At 34.8% G+C, this 19892-nt stretch overlaps 1 protein-coding gene across 3 annotated transcripts in view; it reads left to right on the forward strand.

Moving 5' to 3' along the window:
• The window catches only part of ETS1 (ETS proto-oncogene 1, transcription factor), a 186718-nt gene that overhangs the window by 13329 nt on the left and 153497 nt on the right, over positions 1-19892 (forward strand). For all 3 annotated transcript variants that reach the window (XM_074303828.1, XM_074303831.1, XM_074303829.1), the window contains exon 2: positions 3877-3959. In XM_074303828.1, the coding sequence (XP_074159929.1) occupies positions 3888-3959 (72 nt within the window). In that variant the 5' untranslated portion in view covers positions 3877-3887. The remainder of the gene's footprint in view (positions 1-3876; positions 3960-19892) is intronic.

Consider the following 19892-nt stretch of genomic DNA (forward strand, 5'->3'; position numbering starts at 1 on the left):
CTGTCAGTTGGGAAAAGAAAACATATTTCTTCCAAACATTTTTCTAAGTACATTTCCATGAGGAGGAGTGCAGTCTGGCAGGCAGACCAAGGGTCTGTGAAGCCATGAATTGGGCATCAGAATATGGCTGCCAGTAAAGACCCTTCTCCTATGATGTGCTGAAGAGGAAAAAGGTCATTTTTTTGTTGATAGGAGCCTGAGAAGGACTGGACTATTCTGATGAATGCATGACATATGGTTGTAGATTTTTCTGCAGCCCATGCTGACTTTGGGGTCTATGTGTGCTTTCTTTAAACAAACTCCACAATGTAGAGTGAAAAAAACCAAACCCCTAAATCATATTTTCTTATAGTATTCCTTTGTATAACTATAAAAAGTGCAAGTTACTTTATGGGAAACTGATTAATTGTCATTGGACAAGCTGGGCTAGAAAGTTCATCACAATATTCTCCATGTGTTGTTCCTGATTCTTGCAAATTCTATAGCAATAGCTGCTGGTATAATGGATAGGGCACTAAGCCTGGAGTCAGGAAGATTTGAGTGTAAATCTAACCTCAGATAGTTGACATCTATAATCTGTACAGGTCACTTAATTCTGTAAGCCTCAGTTTCCTCAATTGTAAAATGGAGTTAATAATTGCACCCATTTTTCAGGGTTATTATAAAGATCAAATTAGATATTTTTTAAAGTGCTTTGCACAGTGTCTGACATATGGTAGGTGCTATATAAATGCTTATTCCCTTCCCCATAGCAACAATAGAGTAAACAAACAACCTCTTAAAAGAGGTTGCCAGAAGATGATGAGCAGATAATGATTCCCTTACCTTTTGTGTGATAGTGGAAAGGACATAAACCTGGATTTGAGTCAGAGTTTTCCACTGAATTACTTTGCACAAGTGATCTTGAAGAAGTTATTTTTGCCCCTTCTGGGCAGGAGGACAAGAAGAAGAATAAAAACAAGAACAACAAAAAGGACAACAAGAAGAAAAACAAGAACAACAAGAAGAAAAAGAAGAAAGAAAAGGAGGGAAATGAGGATAATATTATTTGTACTTTCCATCTCACATGAGTGGTATGAGAATTCCATAAAAGAAGGAATACAAAGTATTTTTAATCTTTTTATATATCTGTCAGTTATTATTTGTTGTCAAATGAGTCAATAACACTTTAAATGTTAAAAATGAAACTTCAGAAAAAACAGATCAACAATTAGCCAACAGCTGCCTAATTTGAAAGAGATATCGTGTCAGGTCAACAAACATTTAAGTGCCTACCATGTACCAGACAGTATGTATTAAGCTACAAATAAAGATACAAAGAAAGGCTACTTTCAAGGAGAAACTCACAATCTAATAGATGGAAACAAGATATGCACAGGATAAATTGACAATACTTGTCCATATAAAAACAACCTTGTATAAAAGAAAAATATTCAAGATAAATTGGAAATAATTGATAGAGGAAAGGCATTAAAGGGATCAGGAAAGACTTATTTTAGAATGGTTGAATTTTGGTTGTAAGTAATGTTTAAAATAATGAAACTGAAGGATGCTACATCATCAAAGAAACACATATTCAGTGTACTAATAGGCAGTCAAGTGAGCCAATGCTTTTTAGAAAGAAACAGCAGCAGTGGTTGAAACAAATAAAAAAAATTGGTTTTCTTATTAATTCTCAGATAATTAAATCAATCCCAATATCTCATTTTCTATGCATGACAGATATTTTTAAAAAGAAAACAAATAGGTATTCTTATCCTTTCTTTTTTCTCCCACAGCAAAAAACTCCAACTCTTCAAACAGGGCTCCCTGTGCTTCCTTGGGGTTTGTCTTTTCTTTTGATGTGATCTATGATGTGGAGTTTAGCACCAAATGATGGTGGGCAGCCAAAGTTGGGGTTCAGTCATATGAAGAATTCACAGTGGCCATTCTCTTTGGCAAAAGATAGATTTATTTAGAGGAATAGGTTACAGACAAAATGAAGGGATGCAATAGACACCAAGAATTATAAATATGAAATAGAGTTGGGAGAGCAGATGAAAAACAAGTTCCTCTGTGGAACTCACAATTACCCAGTAAAAAGGGAGCACCCATGAGATTGGGGCATGTTCTTAGATGGCAGGCTCAATCCTTAAAGAGAGTTAGCACCCTAAAAGATTTAGCTATAAAGAGAAGAGCTGGGATAGGAAAGCATAGTGGAGTTAGGAGAGATACCATGTGCATGGGGAAAGAGGAAGGAGAAAGATATCAAAAGGCAAGAGTACCATGGTGGACTAATCCAAAGGAGGCCATTCTCTATGGCATGGATTATATATAGGGAGAATTTAGCCTCATGGACTTAACATAACTTGGATTACCTCCAATGGATGGGACTATGGAACTAACTGATCTCTATTATCAGAGCCTTCTTCCTGTTTGCCCCAGGGAATAATTTTTTGTCACTTCTTCAGTTTCTCTCTGCCCACCACACTCACCATTCCAGACCTCATCACTTTGGACCCCAGTGGGTTCTACTTCCTTCCTTTTATATAGCAGCTTTAAGGGTTGTTTCTTCCTTCAAATTCTCTAGTACTTCTCTAGAAGATTCATTGAACAGTACCTTGGGTTATCCTTTTTTGTTTATGTATCTCCTGTAACTAGTGCAAGATCTCATGTACATTTTAACATGTCAAATCTGCCAGCCATCAATATAGGAACTCCCTTTAACTCACCTATTACTAAGTCCAGTTTTTTTTTTTTTTTCATTTTAAAGGAAAAGACACCAAAGACCAAAAAGATTAGATGTTTTACCAGTAGCTCCATAAGGAGAAACAGAATTTAAATCTAGCTTCTCTGACTACAAATCCAGTATTCTTTTGAAAATCTCACTTCTCATTATGTATAATTGTTGTCTATATTCTCCCATAAATATACCATAAAGTACTCAAATGATGTGATAGAGGCTTTCTTTTCTACTCTTTGCAAATTTTAATGATGATAGTTGGGGAAGATCTAGATCTATGATTTTATAGACAAGAGACTTCCTGTCGGAGAAATTTCCCCCTACTAAAGCAAATTTGTAATCTCTTTGCAATGTATAATCTAGGACAGTTAGTTACATGGAAGCATGGAGAGCTTAAGTGATTTGCCCAGGGTCACATGGTATATCAGAGATAAAACTTTAACTGAGGTGTTCCTGATTCTAAGGCTGGCATTATAATTATTACATTGTACCATTTAGTCTCTTACCTGAAGCTCTTCCTGAGGTCTCACCCAGGGAACATCATTGACCTTACACTTAATAGCTGTTTACTAAACTAAATTAAATGGAATTAAATTTGAAAGCTTTCCTTCTCCAAATGGTCTGAGAATTCCTGGAAGACTGAGACTATATTTTATATTTCTTACTGTACCCATTACCCAGGACAGTGCTTTTTATTTAGCAAATGCTCAGTAAATGTTTATTGATAATCAGAAGGCAGTATCATAGAGGATAAAAGTAGGTGTGAGAAGCCTGGGAAGCAAAGTGGATAGATCCTTACTCCTGGATTTAGGAACACCTGCTAAGGAACACATCCTTATTAAATATGAGATCCCTGGTAAATCATTTAACTTCTGTCTGCCTCAGTTTCCTCAAATGTGAAGTACAGTTGATCATAGCACCCATTTCACAGAATTGTTGGGAGGATTCATTGAGATAATATCTATAAAGCACTAAGCACAGAATCTGGCACCTAGTGGCTAATATTTTTTTTTCCTATTTGTGTCCATTGTAGATAGATTGCTAAATAACTCTGACTCTCTCTCTTTCAGTGTGGAACATTAAGAATTGAAGTTGAGATTTCCCAGTCCACACATCTATAAGAACATGTTCAATAGATTCTCTTTCCTATGCAGGGCTTGCCAAGATGATGAGTTACTATGTGGATTCAGCAGCCAGCAGCCCTGCCTCCTACTCAGTTGCTCGTCCGGGAGGACTGGTAAGTTGTAGTCTCTTTCTTTCTCTCATTTTCCATCAGGGCTCAGAGACTTCTTGCTATGTAGATGTTAATTTTCTTTACTGTCTTTGAATAGAAAGACCTGAATTTGATCTAGCTAATCATTTTAATTCACTGCTCCAGTATCCTTGCCAAGAAAATTCCATGGACAATAGGAACACGATTGAATGACTCAACGACATTTATTTAAACCTGAACTCAGTTATCAATGAAGTAAGTTCAGAAATTGCTTTTAGAAGCAGCCTAATGTATAGAGGGATGGACTTGTAATCGGGAAGAGCTGAGTTCAAATGCAGCCTCAGGTCCTTATTGTTGTGTGACTTAGGCCAAGTCATTTAATCTTTGCCTGCCTCAGTTTCCTCATCTGTAAAATGGGGATAATAATGGCACCTACCTTCCAAGGTTGTTATAAAAATACAATGAAACATAACATTTGTGAAGTGCTTTACAAACTTTAATGCACTATGTAAATGCTAGTTACCTCTCATTATTTTGAAATATTTAAGGTGAAATATTTAACTTTCCTTGGATAAATCCACAAAATGTGTGTGTTTAACAGAACTTATTCTAAACACCTGTGGAAAGTTAGTGTTCTGATCAGTTGAACCTGAGATGGTCTTTTCAGGGAGGGGGTTGACTAAATCCTAAATCTTCAAATATCAACATCAAAAATTTGTGAACCTAACCAGACAAAGATTTTCTGGGAAAACTCTAGATTCCTGGAATGATAGGAATGCTGAAACAGACAATGAAACTTTTAGCATCACACCCTCTGTTTTCAGGTAGAACCTAAGCAATTGGCATGCAAATTGTCTGGAGTGTTGTTGAGGGAATTCATGAATTGGCTGAGGATTGACCTATAAAGACCTTTTCAGACCTCAGGGGTTTTACTCCATTGATTATACACACTAGCAAGTCAGTCAATAAGTATTTATTAAGCATTTACTATGCTAGGCCTTATGCTAAATGCTGGAGTTACAAAGAAAGGTAAAAGGTAGTCCCAGATCTCAAGGATCTTTTTGTCTTAGGAGGGAGACAATATACAAATAATTCTAGCTCCAAGAAATATACTGGATAAAATTGTCTACAGAGGAAAAACACTGGCATTAATGGGAATGGGGAGAAGTGCTTGTAGAAAGTAGGATTTTAGCTGGGACTTGAACTAAGCCAGGGAAACCAAAAGGTGAAGAACAGAAGGGAGAGTGTTCTCCGAATGGGAAATAGTTAGTGAAAATACCCCAAGTGTGAGTGACTAAGTCATTTTGATTATTATAAAATACTAAATCAATTGCAAAGGACTTATAAAGGAAGATGTCGTTTGTATTCAGAGAAAGAATTGGTAAATATATGTATAGAATTATTTTTATGCACACACATAACATACACATTTGTGTGTAATAGTGACCATCTGAAGAGGAGGGAAGGATGGAAAAAAAAAAGAAATTTATGTGTTTATTATATATCTAAAAGGAATAGCAAAATGTACATAAGATATGCAATTTTATGCATTATCATCTTCTTAAAAAATTATACTGTTATGGAAATGCTTGTTTTATTCAATAAATTTAAAATTAAATAAATAAAAATAATAATTTAAAAAAAAAAAAGAAAATGAAGAAAATGCTTGGGTGTCAGGAGATGTTGCCAAAATTATGCATGTACCTCTCACAAAACTTCCCAGGGGAGGTTCTATAACTACCTTTTATCTATTACATCTTATTCTAGTATATTATTCTTTAATTCTAATCTAAATGTAAGCTCTCATTTATAGATTCAGAGATTAAGGTTTTTATTGATTAATTCTTCAACCTCCTCTGGAAATGAAAAGGCTGAATTTTGTTTTTACAAATGAATCAGATCTCTTAATTTATTTTATGTTGGATATTATTTTGTGATGTTTTTGACAATAAAAATCATAGCCTACTAGAGTCATCTGCATTCAAGGATCAAAAGTGTACATATTTGTTTTTGGTGGCAGGAACAGGAGAAAATTGGATCAAAAGCTGTTCTAAGTTCAAGGGGAAGGATGCATTTAGGAAGGGTTAATAAATCCCTTCTCACTGGTTGTTCTGCAACTTTTTCTTCCACCTTCCCAAAGCTGTTCCTGTTCTCAAACAGACACCATTCATCCCCTAAACAAATTAAAACAGTTGTGCCATACCTTTGATCAGAAAAGTGTCAAAATAAGCTCAGTCAAGAAGTCATTCAAGTTGGCTTAATAGAAAAGTTGCAAAAGGACTTTTAGATGGGTAAGGTCACTCTGTGAACCTTAAGGAAATTGTTAAAAAAAGCTAATTCTGTGAGAAGAGATTATCTTCTAAGGCCCATATAAAGGATATCAAATTGTTCTTTATGGGGAAAAGGTTCTTAAGTATAGAGATGTATAAAATACGTATAGAATTATGTTTTCACTGCCAAATTCAATACAACAAAAAAATTTATAGACTATTTCTAATATGGCATTGCCCATGTCTCTATCAGGATGGCGATCTAATTAAATAAGGCCTAGATCCTTTTTTTCAAAATTTAATATCACCAGGATCTATATTTTGCTTTTCTTCATTTTATACATTAGGGTCAAGAAGTCCAATTTCCAAGTTTGAAAAATAAAGTGACATTTTACACTTAGTGTATTCAGATCCAATACCAAGGATACAAAAAACTCATGTAATATCTATGTAATGTTTTAGAAATCTCATCAATCCATTAATATTCCATATAGGAATTTCTCTAATTTCTCTAATACATTTTCCCTTTCCTTTACTTCCTGTATCCCAATATAAAAATGGATTTGAGAACATGTAGGTATTTATCAGGTTTTCACTAGCTTTCTCATTCAGATAAAGCTATTATAGACAAAAAAGAACAATTAGATAGGAGAACCTGACCAATATAAGCCATTTTATCTTCTTTAGCTAAATTTAAAGTGATGTAAAGGAAAAAAAAATCAGAAGTAAGGCCTCTTTTAATTATAACATTCTCTGACTGTCTTGAGGTATATTTCATAATTCCATTTGTTTACTCTTTCATTAGACCTCAGTTTCTCCATCACTGAAATATCTTAGTCAATTCTTTATCACCATGAAGGAGGCAGAGTGGTTAGAAAAACTGAATGAGGTCTATTTTCTCATACTGACTTTCTCTAGAAAGCATTCACTTAGTATGAGCTCAAGTTCAATAAACCAGCCCCATGAAAATAGATAACCTATAACTTTAGGCTTAAAAGAAATAAATATGCAAATGATTTATAACTTGAAGATGAGATGTAAACTCCAAGGCATTAGCATTTGTCAATTGGTTAAGAAGTATAATTGAAAACAAAGCTCATCATCTCAATCCCAAATTCAATGTTTAATGGAAGGATCTCCCAAGAATTTTTCTACTTTCCCCAAGGTGGGGGGAGGGACTCACAGAGAAAACTGTAAAGTTCACAAACTTTGCTTTCTAAATTTTGTAGGGACCAGAAATCTTTAATTTAAATACTTAATCAAGTGAAGTAAATTCAGCTATTGTGACTTCGGCTCTGACATAACAATAACAACAATAATGATGATGAAAATAAGTGTTTATATCTGTACCCTATTGAAAAAGAGTAGAATGAAGTAATAATAATCATGTTTTGTATACTTCATAAGCAGATGACAGATCTTTATACTATAAATACATACCCTAAAATATTCTTGAAAATTTGACAAATAAGCATGTTGGAACTGAAGTTTTATTACAGCTTATTGTTCCCCAGTCACTTGGACATAACATTGGCCCATAAAAATTTAAGAACAACAGTATTCTTAATAGATAGCATCATACTGGATGCTCAGAACTCCCAGGAAATGCAGTATGAAAGTCTCAAAATATAAAGATTATATAGAGAAATAGAAATATAGAGAATATGAGAAGAATCAAAGCCAAAGTAAACAAGATGACAGACATATCATTCCCATCATCCTTCTGTTACTGTAGTTGTTCTGAAAAAACCTGAAGATGAACTTATATCCCAATATTTTTATTCATCTACAGAAAAGGAATCATTTCATCCAACATTAAACATTAAAGAATCAAATAGAGTAGATACTTGTTAGCTAGATTTTTGATATATAGAAAAAGGATGACAACAGCAAAAAAAAAAAAAAAAAAGACATTATACAGTATCATTAAAGTTTAAATCACTTTACAAATAGTATCACATTGGATCTGGCCTTGATTCCCTGGAGGGAGAGGTACTCTGTCCCTGGGGTTTGAAATATGTATGTCATTCTTGGGAAGATATAGAATACTTCCATAGACAATAGACATGTAGTTTATTTCAAATCCATGACTTTCTGACTTTATTCTTTAAAAAAAATTAATTAACTAAAATTTGCAATTAAAAACATTTATTTTTCTCTCTTCCTCTCTCCCACTGAAAAGAAAAAATAAATAAATAAAACTCTTGTAACCCATTGTCAAGCAAGAAATTTGCTTTTATGCATCTGGCAGAATATTGACCTATAAAGACCCTTTGACACCTGAGGATTTTTGCTTCTCTGACTTTACACACCATCCAGTCAGTCAACAAGTATTTATTAAGCATTCACTATGTGCCAAGCACTAGGCTATATTCTGGGCAAACAAAGAAAAGTAAAAGAAAGCCCCAGCTCTCAAGATGCTCACAGACTAAAGAAATATACAACATACAAACAACTATATAATCAAGATATACACAGGATAAAGGAGAAGTTATTAATAGAAAGAAAGCACTGGCATTAATGAGGATAGAGAGAAGTGCTTGTAGAAGGTGGGATTTTAGCTGAGATTTGAAGGAAGCCATGGATACTAAAAAGTGGAGATGAAGAGGGAGAGAGTTCTAGGAATGGGAGACAGCTAGTGAAATTTCCTGGAGTCAGGAGATATTGACATAAATATGAATTCACCTTTCACAAAGCTCCCCAGCATTTAAAAAATGCTCAATTTCATTCTGCCTCTTGAATCTATTATCTCTTTTTATAGGAGATAGGTAGCATACTTTATCACTATCATGGCTGGTCATTGTGTTGATCAGAGTTCTTAAATCTCATGAAGTCTATAATTGTTAGAGTATATTATTTTTTAAATTCTGTTCACTCTAATTCATACAACTCTTCATAATTTCTTCTGAAATTATCCCTTTCATCCTTTCTTAGGGAACACCAGTATTCCATTCCATTCCATTATATTCATATACCATAATTTGTTCAACTATTCCTCAATTAATAGGTACCCCTTAGTTTCAAGGTCTTTACCATTATGAGCATATTTGCACATACATGTTCTTTTCCTTCTTGATCTCTTAGTATAATCTTAATAAAGGTACCACTGGCTCAAAGAGTTACGCATTTTAGTGACTTTGGGGGCATAGTATTAAACTGTTCAGAACAACTATGCCAGTTCATAGTTCTACTAATAGTTCAGTTTAATTAATATAACTGTTTTGCTGTAGCCTATGAAACACTTGCTTTTTTTTTTTCTGATATCTTCCCTGATCTGATGGATGTGAGGTAGAATCTCAAAGTTGCTTTAATTTCAATTTCTCTAATTATTAGTAATAGTAACAAGTAGTAATTAGTAACATTTTTTTCATATGGTTGTTGATACCTTGGATTTCTTCCTTTGAGAACTGCCTTTTCATATCTTTTTGCCAGTTATCAATTGAGAGATGATTCTTTTTTCTTATATTTTTAAATAAATTCCTTATATATCTTGAACTCAGGCTAAAAAAATTTATGGCAAAGATTTTTTTCTCTACTTATTCATTTCCCTTCCAACAAGCTGCATGGATTTTGCTTGTGCAAAAGCTATAATATGATGCAATCAAAATTGTCCACTTTATGCTTTATGATTTTCTCTGTCTTTGATCATGAATTCTTATCTATAGATTTGAAAGAAAATTTCTACTTTTTTATATATGTATCAGGCACTATGCTATGTTCTTCACAAATATGTGAAAATTTGGTTCTCACAACAACTTTAGGAGGCAGATAATGTCATTATCCCCGCTTTTCAGATGGGTAAATGGAGGCAAACAAAGGTTAAGTGACTTATTTAGGTTCACACAGCTAGTACATAGCTGAGGCTGGATTTGAATTCAGATCTTGATTCTAGCCCTATTATTCCACTTAGCATCCTTAATAAAAGCTTATTGATTGATTGAAAGCAAACCTATGAGTAAGGTAGATCTGGGTTCAAGTTTTCTCATATTAATAAAAGATCAAAGGCAAGTCACCTAGCCCTTAGGGACCCAAGTAATTGGGACTTATAAGGTAACTGCTAATTTGCCTTGGAGAAGGAGTTTCCATTCTAAAATATTTCCCACATTAATGAAATCAGATGTTCATTTGTCATAAGGATTCATAAGAATGAAAGCTTTTAAGAGGGGCCAAGTTGTAGTAATTTAGAATCAGCCTTCTAAATTAGGATTTATAAAAACTACTCTCCTAACAATTTCTTGTAACTTGGTTTAAGCCTTTGTGAATCAGAGATAACATTAACTTTTCTTTATATATATGAAATTCATAAGCATTAATGTGAAACATATTCTATTATTATAGTGATGCTTAAAATCATCTTGTTAGTGTTATTTCAAATGCATACTTGAGGCAGGTAACCACCTTCAATTTATAGAATAGTGCAGTGCTTATTTCAGGATCATATTGTCAAAAGCAGGACATATATTTTCTTTTTCCTCTGGCAAGTCCAGTTCCCCTGGGAAACTGTTTAGAGAAAAGTGATGTCATGGTGGGGGAGAAGGAGAAAGGTGGTGGAAGTCATTTGACCATTGTGTAGGCCAGATCAGTACTTTTCAGGTACTTATATGGACTTCTGTTAGGAATCCTTTATCCAATGGGAGGAAGCTCCTCTTCCTGTTATGTTACCCCAGAAAACATATTTAGGCTTTGAAAGTCCCTTTTAGTCCTCTATTCATCCTCTGGTGTGTCATCTTCTCTTTCATATCACCTTTAAAGGAAGGAGTGGGAGGTAGGAGGGAAAAGCTAGGAGCTTAATTTTAATGTATGTTCAAGTCCTTGACCATCATATGAGGTGGAAGGATGTAAGGGGGAGCCATGGAGATTAGCCATCTTTAGGTCATCACTAGGAAGCACTTCAAACTATTCTGAGGGGGAAAAAAAAGACAGCATTGTCTCTTTTTAAGATCTAGCCTTGTTCAGGGAGCAGAGGCTAGTTGCCCAGAGTGTTGAAAGATTTAATTCTGATTTCTCTGGTGAGATAGAGAAGAAGGAACCAGTGGAAGATAGTCAAATTATTTCTGACTAGAAGGATGAGTCAATTTTCCATGACAGCAGGTCATGACCAGAGCTTCCTAGGAAAGGAATTAGGGATTTGCTGACACCACTAGGGGAACAGGTTTGGGGTGGGAAAAATACAGCCATTCAGCTTTCACTTCTGCCTTATTCCCCCTACCTCATTGAGCCTTAAAGAAATAACTGTGAACTTTAAAGGATAGCCATATGCTGTGTCCATTTTATATTTCTTTGTAGACCTTTGCAGACCACTGTCCTCCCTACTCCTTGGTAGGAGTCCTGAATCTATCTTTTCTCTAAATTCCTTCTTCAAATTATTCAATAGGTTTTATTTAATCACTCTTATGCACATAATTATAAACTCATTTGTTGTTTTATAATTATTTGCCTTTGTCCCTCATTCTCTCTATTAAAATATGAATTCTCTAAGGGTAGGTACTGTATCATTTGTATCCCTAGGACCTATTAGCACCAGGCTTTGCACTGAGTAAATGTTTAATCAATATAAAATGGAACTTGTTGAATTTTGCCTTAGGTATTCTATCAAACCAACCAGTTTACCTGCTGGTACATCATCTTTTTTTCTATGTCCCTTAAACTTTAAATTTTAATTTTTATGTTGGTCACTCATTCACATTCTCCTAGTTGGGGATTATACTAGATAGTTCTTTGAGAATTTCTACTCATAAAAAAATATTCAGCAGAATCATTTAAGAGTTGCCAGAAGTTAAGGATAAGGATATTCAAATTCAAGAACCCACTTGCTTCCTCACACTCTGCCACCAGAAACTAGCTCCTTGCAACCAAGATCAAAGTTCTTCTGCTATAGGCCAGCAGTTTACAACCTCATTATATAAACAGATCTGGTTGTCTTATCTTTAGTAATTGCCCTTTAATTGGGCCTCCTTGGGAGCAATCCTCCACTTGCCTACTACTCTGGCTGTCTATATATCCTTCACCTCTCTCTTACATGTGTTAGTTTTTGGAAGAGCTTTTATAGAAATAGGCCCTCTCCCCTTTCTAGGACTTTACTTAGAAGATCTAGTTTGTTGTTTGTTTGTTTGTTTTTAACAACAGTAGTTAGACCTAATAGCGTCTCCTTTAGTATAAGAATCCTGAAGAGGAGCTGGCAGGCAGTCTGGGGTCAGTATCTTGGAGACATGAGAAAAAATCAGATTACAAATGGTGCCAGACAGAATTCTTCCTGGGGCTTAAGTTAGGGGTGGCCACTAATAGGGAAGACTTTGCTAGAAATAATGTGTAGGTTAATACCTGGGATAAAGAGTTTAAACACTAAAAATTTAAACGCCCCAAAAAATAAGGCCTCCATCCTCAAAGAACTGCATCTTAGAGATTAGTTTTGTTTGATTGGGAATACTTTTATCTTCTATAGAAGTAGTCTCTCTTAGGTCCTTTCAGCACTTTGAGCATTTCAGAAATAAAGATGATATAATAAGAGCACAAGAGAAACAGAATTAAAAAAACAATGCAATAAAGAGAAATATATCTTCTCAAATGCTTCAACATCAGAAGCTGATATGATTGTATCAGTGAACATGACATGAAGTGGGAGACATTATCTATTTTGCAACTCTACCCTAAAGACAATGGGGCCTTTCTATCTGATTTGTCTTCCCCATATGTGCTCTTTCAGAACGTGCACTGTGTTGCTTTTCTATTTATAGCCCTACAGCTTAATAACACAGTGTTTTTGCACAGATAAGTACTTAACAAATTCTTCATTCATTTTTTCATTCATTCATTCATTTCAGGTCCACAGAACTATTGAAGAACTGTGCAAATATCCTTTTTCTTTGACTTTCAATAAATAATAAAAGTCTATATAAGAAAGGAACACTACCTTATGAGTATATTTTATAGTTGCTGTTCAGTCAGTCACGTATTCTATATAAAGTTCATCTTATTGCCTTATTGCTTCCTAAATGGTCTTTATGGATCTAGTCTATCCCATCTTCAATTAATCATTCAGACCATTTTCCAGTATAATTTCTGATCACATCATTCCTCTACTTAAAAATCTTCAATGTCTTCCTTGAACTATTAAATAAAATATAAACTATCAGTCTTGGCGTTGAAAACCCATCACAATCTGGCATCAACATATGTTTCCGTCTCATATTACTGCCTTCCATCTTTAGACCCATTTTTATACCATCTGCCATGGTTGGTATAGACTCTCTTCCCATTCCTCTCTCTCCTACTTCTGTCTGCTGAAGTCCCTTTCTGCCTACAAAGCCCAATTCAGTTGCCACCCCAACCATGAAACATCCCCATTGAAGTTCAAAATGATCACTCTCTCCTCAAATTTCTCATGTTATATTGCCTGGACATTTCTTTGCATTTTGTGGAGTCATAAAAAATTATATATTTTATATACATATATTATGCATATATATGTGTGTATACATACATACATACATATATATATATATACATACATATATATATATATATACATACATACATATATATATATATCTTTAGCTTAGATGAGTAGATCTAAAAGGTCATGTTGTAAACCAACCTCATTTTGTCAGTGAAGAAGCTTATATCATACTATCAGTTTTATCAATTGTTAGTTGTATAAATGTTTTATCCCCCTTCCATTAGGTTACAAACCCCTTGAACACAGAATATATTTGAGATCTATCATGGTATCCATAGGGTTAAATTTACATAATGAGTTGTAAGATTTGAACTGAATAGGTTTTGGTTGACAAAGCTCTAACAAAAGCCAATCTCTAATTGAAATACTTATTGTATGAATTATTCTTCTCCAGATATATAACATTGTCCTACTTCCAAATGGCAAAATTCTAGGAGCTGGAGATACTAAGAATTCCTTCATTCAGATTCCTATGAATTCTTACAGAATTGTACCTCACAATCTTTTATCAATCTCTGCATCCCCCCCCATGGGGTGAATCAGAGTTTACCACAGAACCCTAATTTTTCACTGTCTGACAGACTTCAGTTTCACTTCAAGTGAGGGACTTTTCTTTATCCCAGTTGCCAGACCCTGCCAGTTATCATAGAGTTCAGCCAAGATCAGCCTCAGGGAGACAGTGTCAAAGCCAGGCACCCAGGAATTGTGACCTGACCTTTAATAAACAGCCTTTCTCACCTTGCAGTCCTTTCAGCATGTCATTGATAGAAACCTAATTTTCAGTTGAGTCTTATTCCCAAGTGTGACCTCTGATGTTATCATCTGAAGAGCCATCCAGATTTCCTGGCCTTCATTGCCACTAAACTTTGCATGTGACTACTGGGGAGAGAAGCTATCTCCTTGGTCATATATCAGCTGTGGGTCATATGAAAAAGTTGGGTCTAAGTCTATGCCAGAGAGGAATTGCATCCTTTGGAGCCCTCTCTTAACTTTAAATCTTTTCCTATTCGAAAAGCTTTTTACTCACTTTGGATGACATAGTCTCATTGGTAGGGGTTCTTCTCCTGAGAGCCATGGATCCTTAAGGATAATTTTTTTTGGGGGGGGAAGTCTGTGATCTTGGATGGCAAAAACAGATATCTTTATTTTAATTTAACTAACTTCCTTTGTAATATATAACATTTAATTTTTAAAATTTAAATAAAAATTATTTAAAATGTCAATTAATTTTTTTGCATTTCAAAACATTATTCTGGGAAAGGGTCCATAGTCTTCACCAAACTTCACCAAAGGGATTGATGACAAAAAATATTAAGAATGTCTTTCTGAGCACTGGGGTCTTACAGACCAAGTCTCAGCTTTATCACCCATTGTTTGAAAAGAGTTTCCTGATCTAGAGTCTAAAATTAAAATGCCCTTTTCCTAGTTTCCTCTTCTGGCTGGACTCCCCCTCCTGATCTCTGCACCACCCTGGTTTTCCTCCTCCTCCCCTCTCTTGACGTGAGTGCCCTTTATAGCTGCTATTGTGTCCCCTCCTTGCCTCCTATCTCCTAAGATGAGACAGCAATCTTCCTCCCAGTTAACACCCCACCCTTATAAGATAGCTTCCCAGTGCCCATGTCTTATTGCCAGCCTGACTGACTACAGCTTCTGCTGTGCTGACCTTTAATAATTAACATTTTCTAATACATTTTGGATCTTTAAAGGGCTTCACAGTCACTTGTGAGGAGATAACCCTCCTCGCATCCTTCTGAGAGAAAAGGAAACAAGTCTGGTTATCTTCATGTTTCTGAAGTAATGGTGAGAAGTTGGGTGATTTCTCAATCATTCAGCAAGCCAGTACCCACTGTTGAAGAGATCAGATGATAGGATTTAGGTCTAGAAAGGACCTTGAGATTCTTGAAGCCATGCTCTTCATATTGTCTCTGAAGAAGCTGATACCTATATGGATTCAGTCAGGTTTGAATGTGCTCAAGTCTCCTCTACTCTATGCAACAGAACCATATTTTCCTCACAACAAACCTTTGCTGTAATCATATCAGTGAAATTAGACCTGTTTTAAAGTTGAGAAGTGATTTGTCCAGGTTCACACAGCTAGCTAAGCATTTGAAAGAGAGGAACTCAAACCCAGGTCATCTTACTCTAAAACTAATGTCTAAAAATGGAAGAAATTATAAATTCCAGTTAAGTCTTTTCACCTAATGTGTTCCTGAATGCGGTTGTGAACTTCTCTGGGCCTGTTTTCTCTTCTGTCCAAAGGGTAACACTGCTATTTTGCTTCTGGGTATTATAACGAGAAAGTACTGAAGAAGGAAAAAAGTTATGTAAATAGTAAAAATTAGTAATTTTTTAAAAAGTAGTAAATTTAAATATATATATATATCATGATTAAAGCATTAAAGTAAGTCAGTAAGTCCTTGGCTTCCTATGAAAAAACCCTGAACTCTTGATTTACTCTAGTCATCATCCGAGTATGTTCACATACTATGTCACAACATACTACCATGTATATATACAATATACACATATATACATATACACACAGATATGCATATGCATATATGTATATGCAGTAAATGTGTGTAAGCTGTATTATCTATCCTGTTGGCATACTAATGGATCAGCATAAATCATAATTAGATAAAATGTTACAAGTAGACAGATCCTTAAACACATCTGTTCCTTCCCTTTCAATTTACAGATGAAAAAAAAATGAATCTTAAAGTGGTTAAGTAATTTGCTCAAGTTTGCACAGTTATTTCAATGAAGAATTCATTCTTTACTGATCTTCTACTATTTGGTTTAATTCTTTTTCATTACTCCATGATAAATCATTGCTCTTAGATATCAATTAGAACGCTTTTTTAAAAAGTCACATTTACAAAGCACTTTAAGTTAAACACTAAAAGCATTTTCCTTATAATAAAATGGAAAAGTAGCTTCTACAAGCATTATTATTCCCATTTTACAGACCAGGAAACCATCATAGTGGCTGCATAGCCTAGAACCTAAAGCTAGTGGACCTCAAGCCTTTGATTTTTAAAACAAGTATATTTTCTGCCATACATTGTTGATGGTATACCAAGGATGGTACCAATATATTCATCCAATACTGTCAGCTTTGAAGGTAGGTTTTTAAATATATATATATAACAATTCATCCATATTCAAATATCATAGCACAATGAATACCATCATCAGTAAAAGTTTATTATGTTGTGTCCTAAATACTTGGATCCTGAGGTAAGTCAAGGATGAAATACACATCTATTCTCTCATAATCTATAGGCTCAATAGCACACATAGAAGAATAGTTTAGATACACATTTATAGGTATATAAACAAAATATATAAAATACACACGCACATATTATATATATAAAACCAAATGCACACACATACACAAAACAAAATAAAAATGCTTGTCAATTTTGTTAGAGAAAGACAACACCTTATTTATTTATACTCCATCTCTACTATGGTCATTTTTTTCTAATTGTCCCTCCTGCCTGGAGTGCTCTCCTGACTTCCCTGACTTACTTTAAGTCCCAACTAAAATCCCATTTCCTACAGGAAGCCTTTCCCAACTCTTCTTATTTCTAACTTCTCATTTATTTCCTATTTATCCTATATATAGCTTGTTTGTCCTATATTTGTTTGCTTGTCATCTCTCTAATTTGGTTGTAGAATCCTCAAGGGCACTATCTTTCGATTCCTTTTATACTCTCAGCACTTGGCATAGTGCCAGGGGACATAATAGGTACTTAAGTGACTGACACATATAGTTTCACTGAGTTTGTATTTGGCCAAGAATTTACCTAGCTTTATTCAGAGAAATTCATCACCAAATTGGCTTTAGAGTATTGAAATTTTGTGGCCACAAAAATTTTTTGTTTGGTTTTTCCTTTGCTAGTATTTTTTTTTTCGATTTCATGTAAAGATAGTTTTCAGCATTTATTTTTGGAAAGATTTTGAATTCCAAATTTTTCTCCCTCCCCTCCAAGAAAGACAAGCAATCTGATATAGGTTATGCATGTACAATCATGTAAAACATTTCCATATTAGAAACCCTTGAAGATTTTTTACAGAGCTATGTTGGTGGGGGAATACCCACACAGATAAAATTTTGGATCTTTGAAGTATTGAGATAGAGAACTATCTATGTAGATGTTTCTATATATGCATTATTATGTTTTGCCTACATCCATGCTTCGTAAAATTCCTCCTCTAGTGCCTCACCTTGATGTTGGTGAGGCCTCAGATTCTTGAAAGTTAAGTAAGAAAAGAACAATTTTTATAGCTTTCAAGAAATTGGAAGAGAATTGAATTTAAGTCTAGTGATAAACTGCAAATCAAAGACGAATCAAGTTCTGAGACTCTTCATTGGAAAGTTGACCACCAAGTGATGGATGTTTTCAAGCTAGACCAATTAATTGTAAAAATCTACTTCCAAAGAGACAAAGCCCTTTTGATGAAATGATGGATCCTAGAGGTATTTATGTGTTTTGTTTTTGTTTTTGGACTAGATCAGGGAGAACTGTGATGTTAAGGATGTATAGGTGTGATTTAGAGGACAATGCTGCTAAAATTAAGGTGAGTAAATAGGAGAGAATTATGGATATCCTTCAAAGGCAGGCTGAGAAATTTGTCAACTTCAGTTTGTGAACCATAGGAGGTAATAGGACTGATAATAATTCCATATATGCAACATTACATAATAAATGCATAAATTAAGTGTTATATAAGACATATGGAAGGCCACCATAGATAGAGTAGCAAAAAATACTTCCCAGAGCAGGTGGCATTTGAATTTGATTTTATAGCATAGGTAAGAATTCAGTGACAAAGAAGAGAAAGGAGGATAGTCCAAACAGAGGGAATATTCTATTTAAAGGCACAAAGTCATGTTTCAGGTGGCAGAGTTGTCCAATATGACTGGAGCATGGAATACAAAGAAGATGGACAAAAATGTGCCCAAGATTGTGAATAGGAAAGAATAATTGACCTGAGAAATAATTCTAAAGAAGAATTACTAGAAGAAGTCTACTAGAAGAATTACTACAAGGAACAAGAGCAAAGGTAAAAGAAGAATCAAATACAACATTAAGATTTTAAGGCTGTGTGGTTGAATTTGGTATTATTCACAGAAATAAGGAAGTTTAGACTGATAGGTAAAGAGGAGAAGATAGTGAATTCAGTTGCAGACATATATAATTTAAAGTGATAGCAGCACATCTAGGTAGAGAGGTCTTATAGACAGTTGGAGATATGATAAGAAGGGCAGAGATAGAGATATGAGAGTCACTGTTAGAGTTGAAATTCTGAGCCACAATCAGAAATGGTGCCATGAGATAAAGACAGAAGATTGCCCACAATTTGGAGGCAGAAATGGAAGGAGGCCCACCAAACAAAAGGGAGAGATAGAAGGAGAACCAAACCAGTATGGTATTGAAAGCCCAAGGCAGGAAAAGGGATTATGGACTATTTTGCTCTATCTCCACTGGTTAACACAATGTCAGAGAATCTACCTGCAGGAAGTAGATGCTTAATAAAGGATTGTTGACTGATTGATGGAGTTTAGAAAGGAACAGTTGACCAGAAGCAAAAAGCTGGTTAAGAAGAAAAGAGGTTTTCCTTGGCCTTTCCTACACAGGTGGCTTGTCAAAGAACACACAGCTATGAAGTGTTTTTCTCATACCAATTTTCTTGATTCCACTGCTCAGAAATCCCACAGCTTCCCCAGAAAAGCCACATCTCATGATTTCAAGACAGGAGAAATGCAAAATGGAGCCCATTTTTAATAGGTCCAGGAGCCTATTACAAATGCATACTTCTTTTGAGTATATTCATAGGATGAATTTGTACTCTGCTGAGTATTTCAATCTCATTCTCATGAGGGGAAGACAGAGTACAACCTTTAGCTAGCATCCAAGCACTGACTTTGCTAGTTGCATGGGGCTTTATATTCTCTTCCTATTTTCACCAGGTCCTGCAACAGGATCTTTTCTGTTCTTCTCTGGCAAGTCCTATTTTTCCTTCAGGTCCCTTTTACCCTCCCTTACTTCTCTATTATTTTTCTCCTATTTGCATTTCACTTTCCTCTCACCAAGCTCTTAAAGGGTTATTTCCTTAAGTAGCTCTCCACATCCCCCTCCCTTAAATGGAAGAGAAAAAGGCAGGAAAACTCTCTAATATACCAATAAGTGTGTTTATGCAATGTATTGAGTAGCA

The sequence above is a fragment of the Sminthopsis crassicaudata genome, chromosome 3 (genome assembly GCF_048593235.1).
Source record: "Sminthopsis crassicaudata isolate SCR6 chromosome 3, ASM4859323v1, whole genome shotgun sequence".
In the NCBI taxonomy this organism is placed as follows: Eukaryota; Metazoa; Chordata; class Mammalia; order Dasyuromorphia; family Dasyuridae; genus Sminthopsis; species Sminthopsis crassicaudata.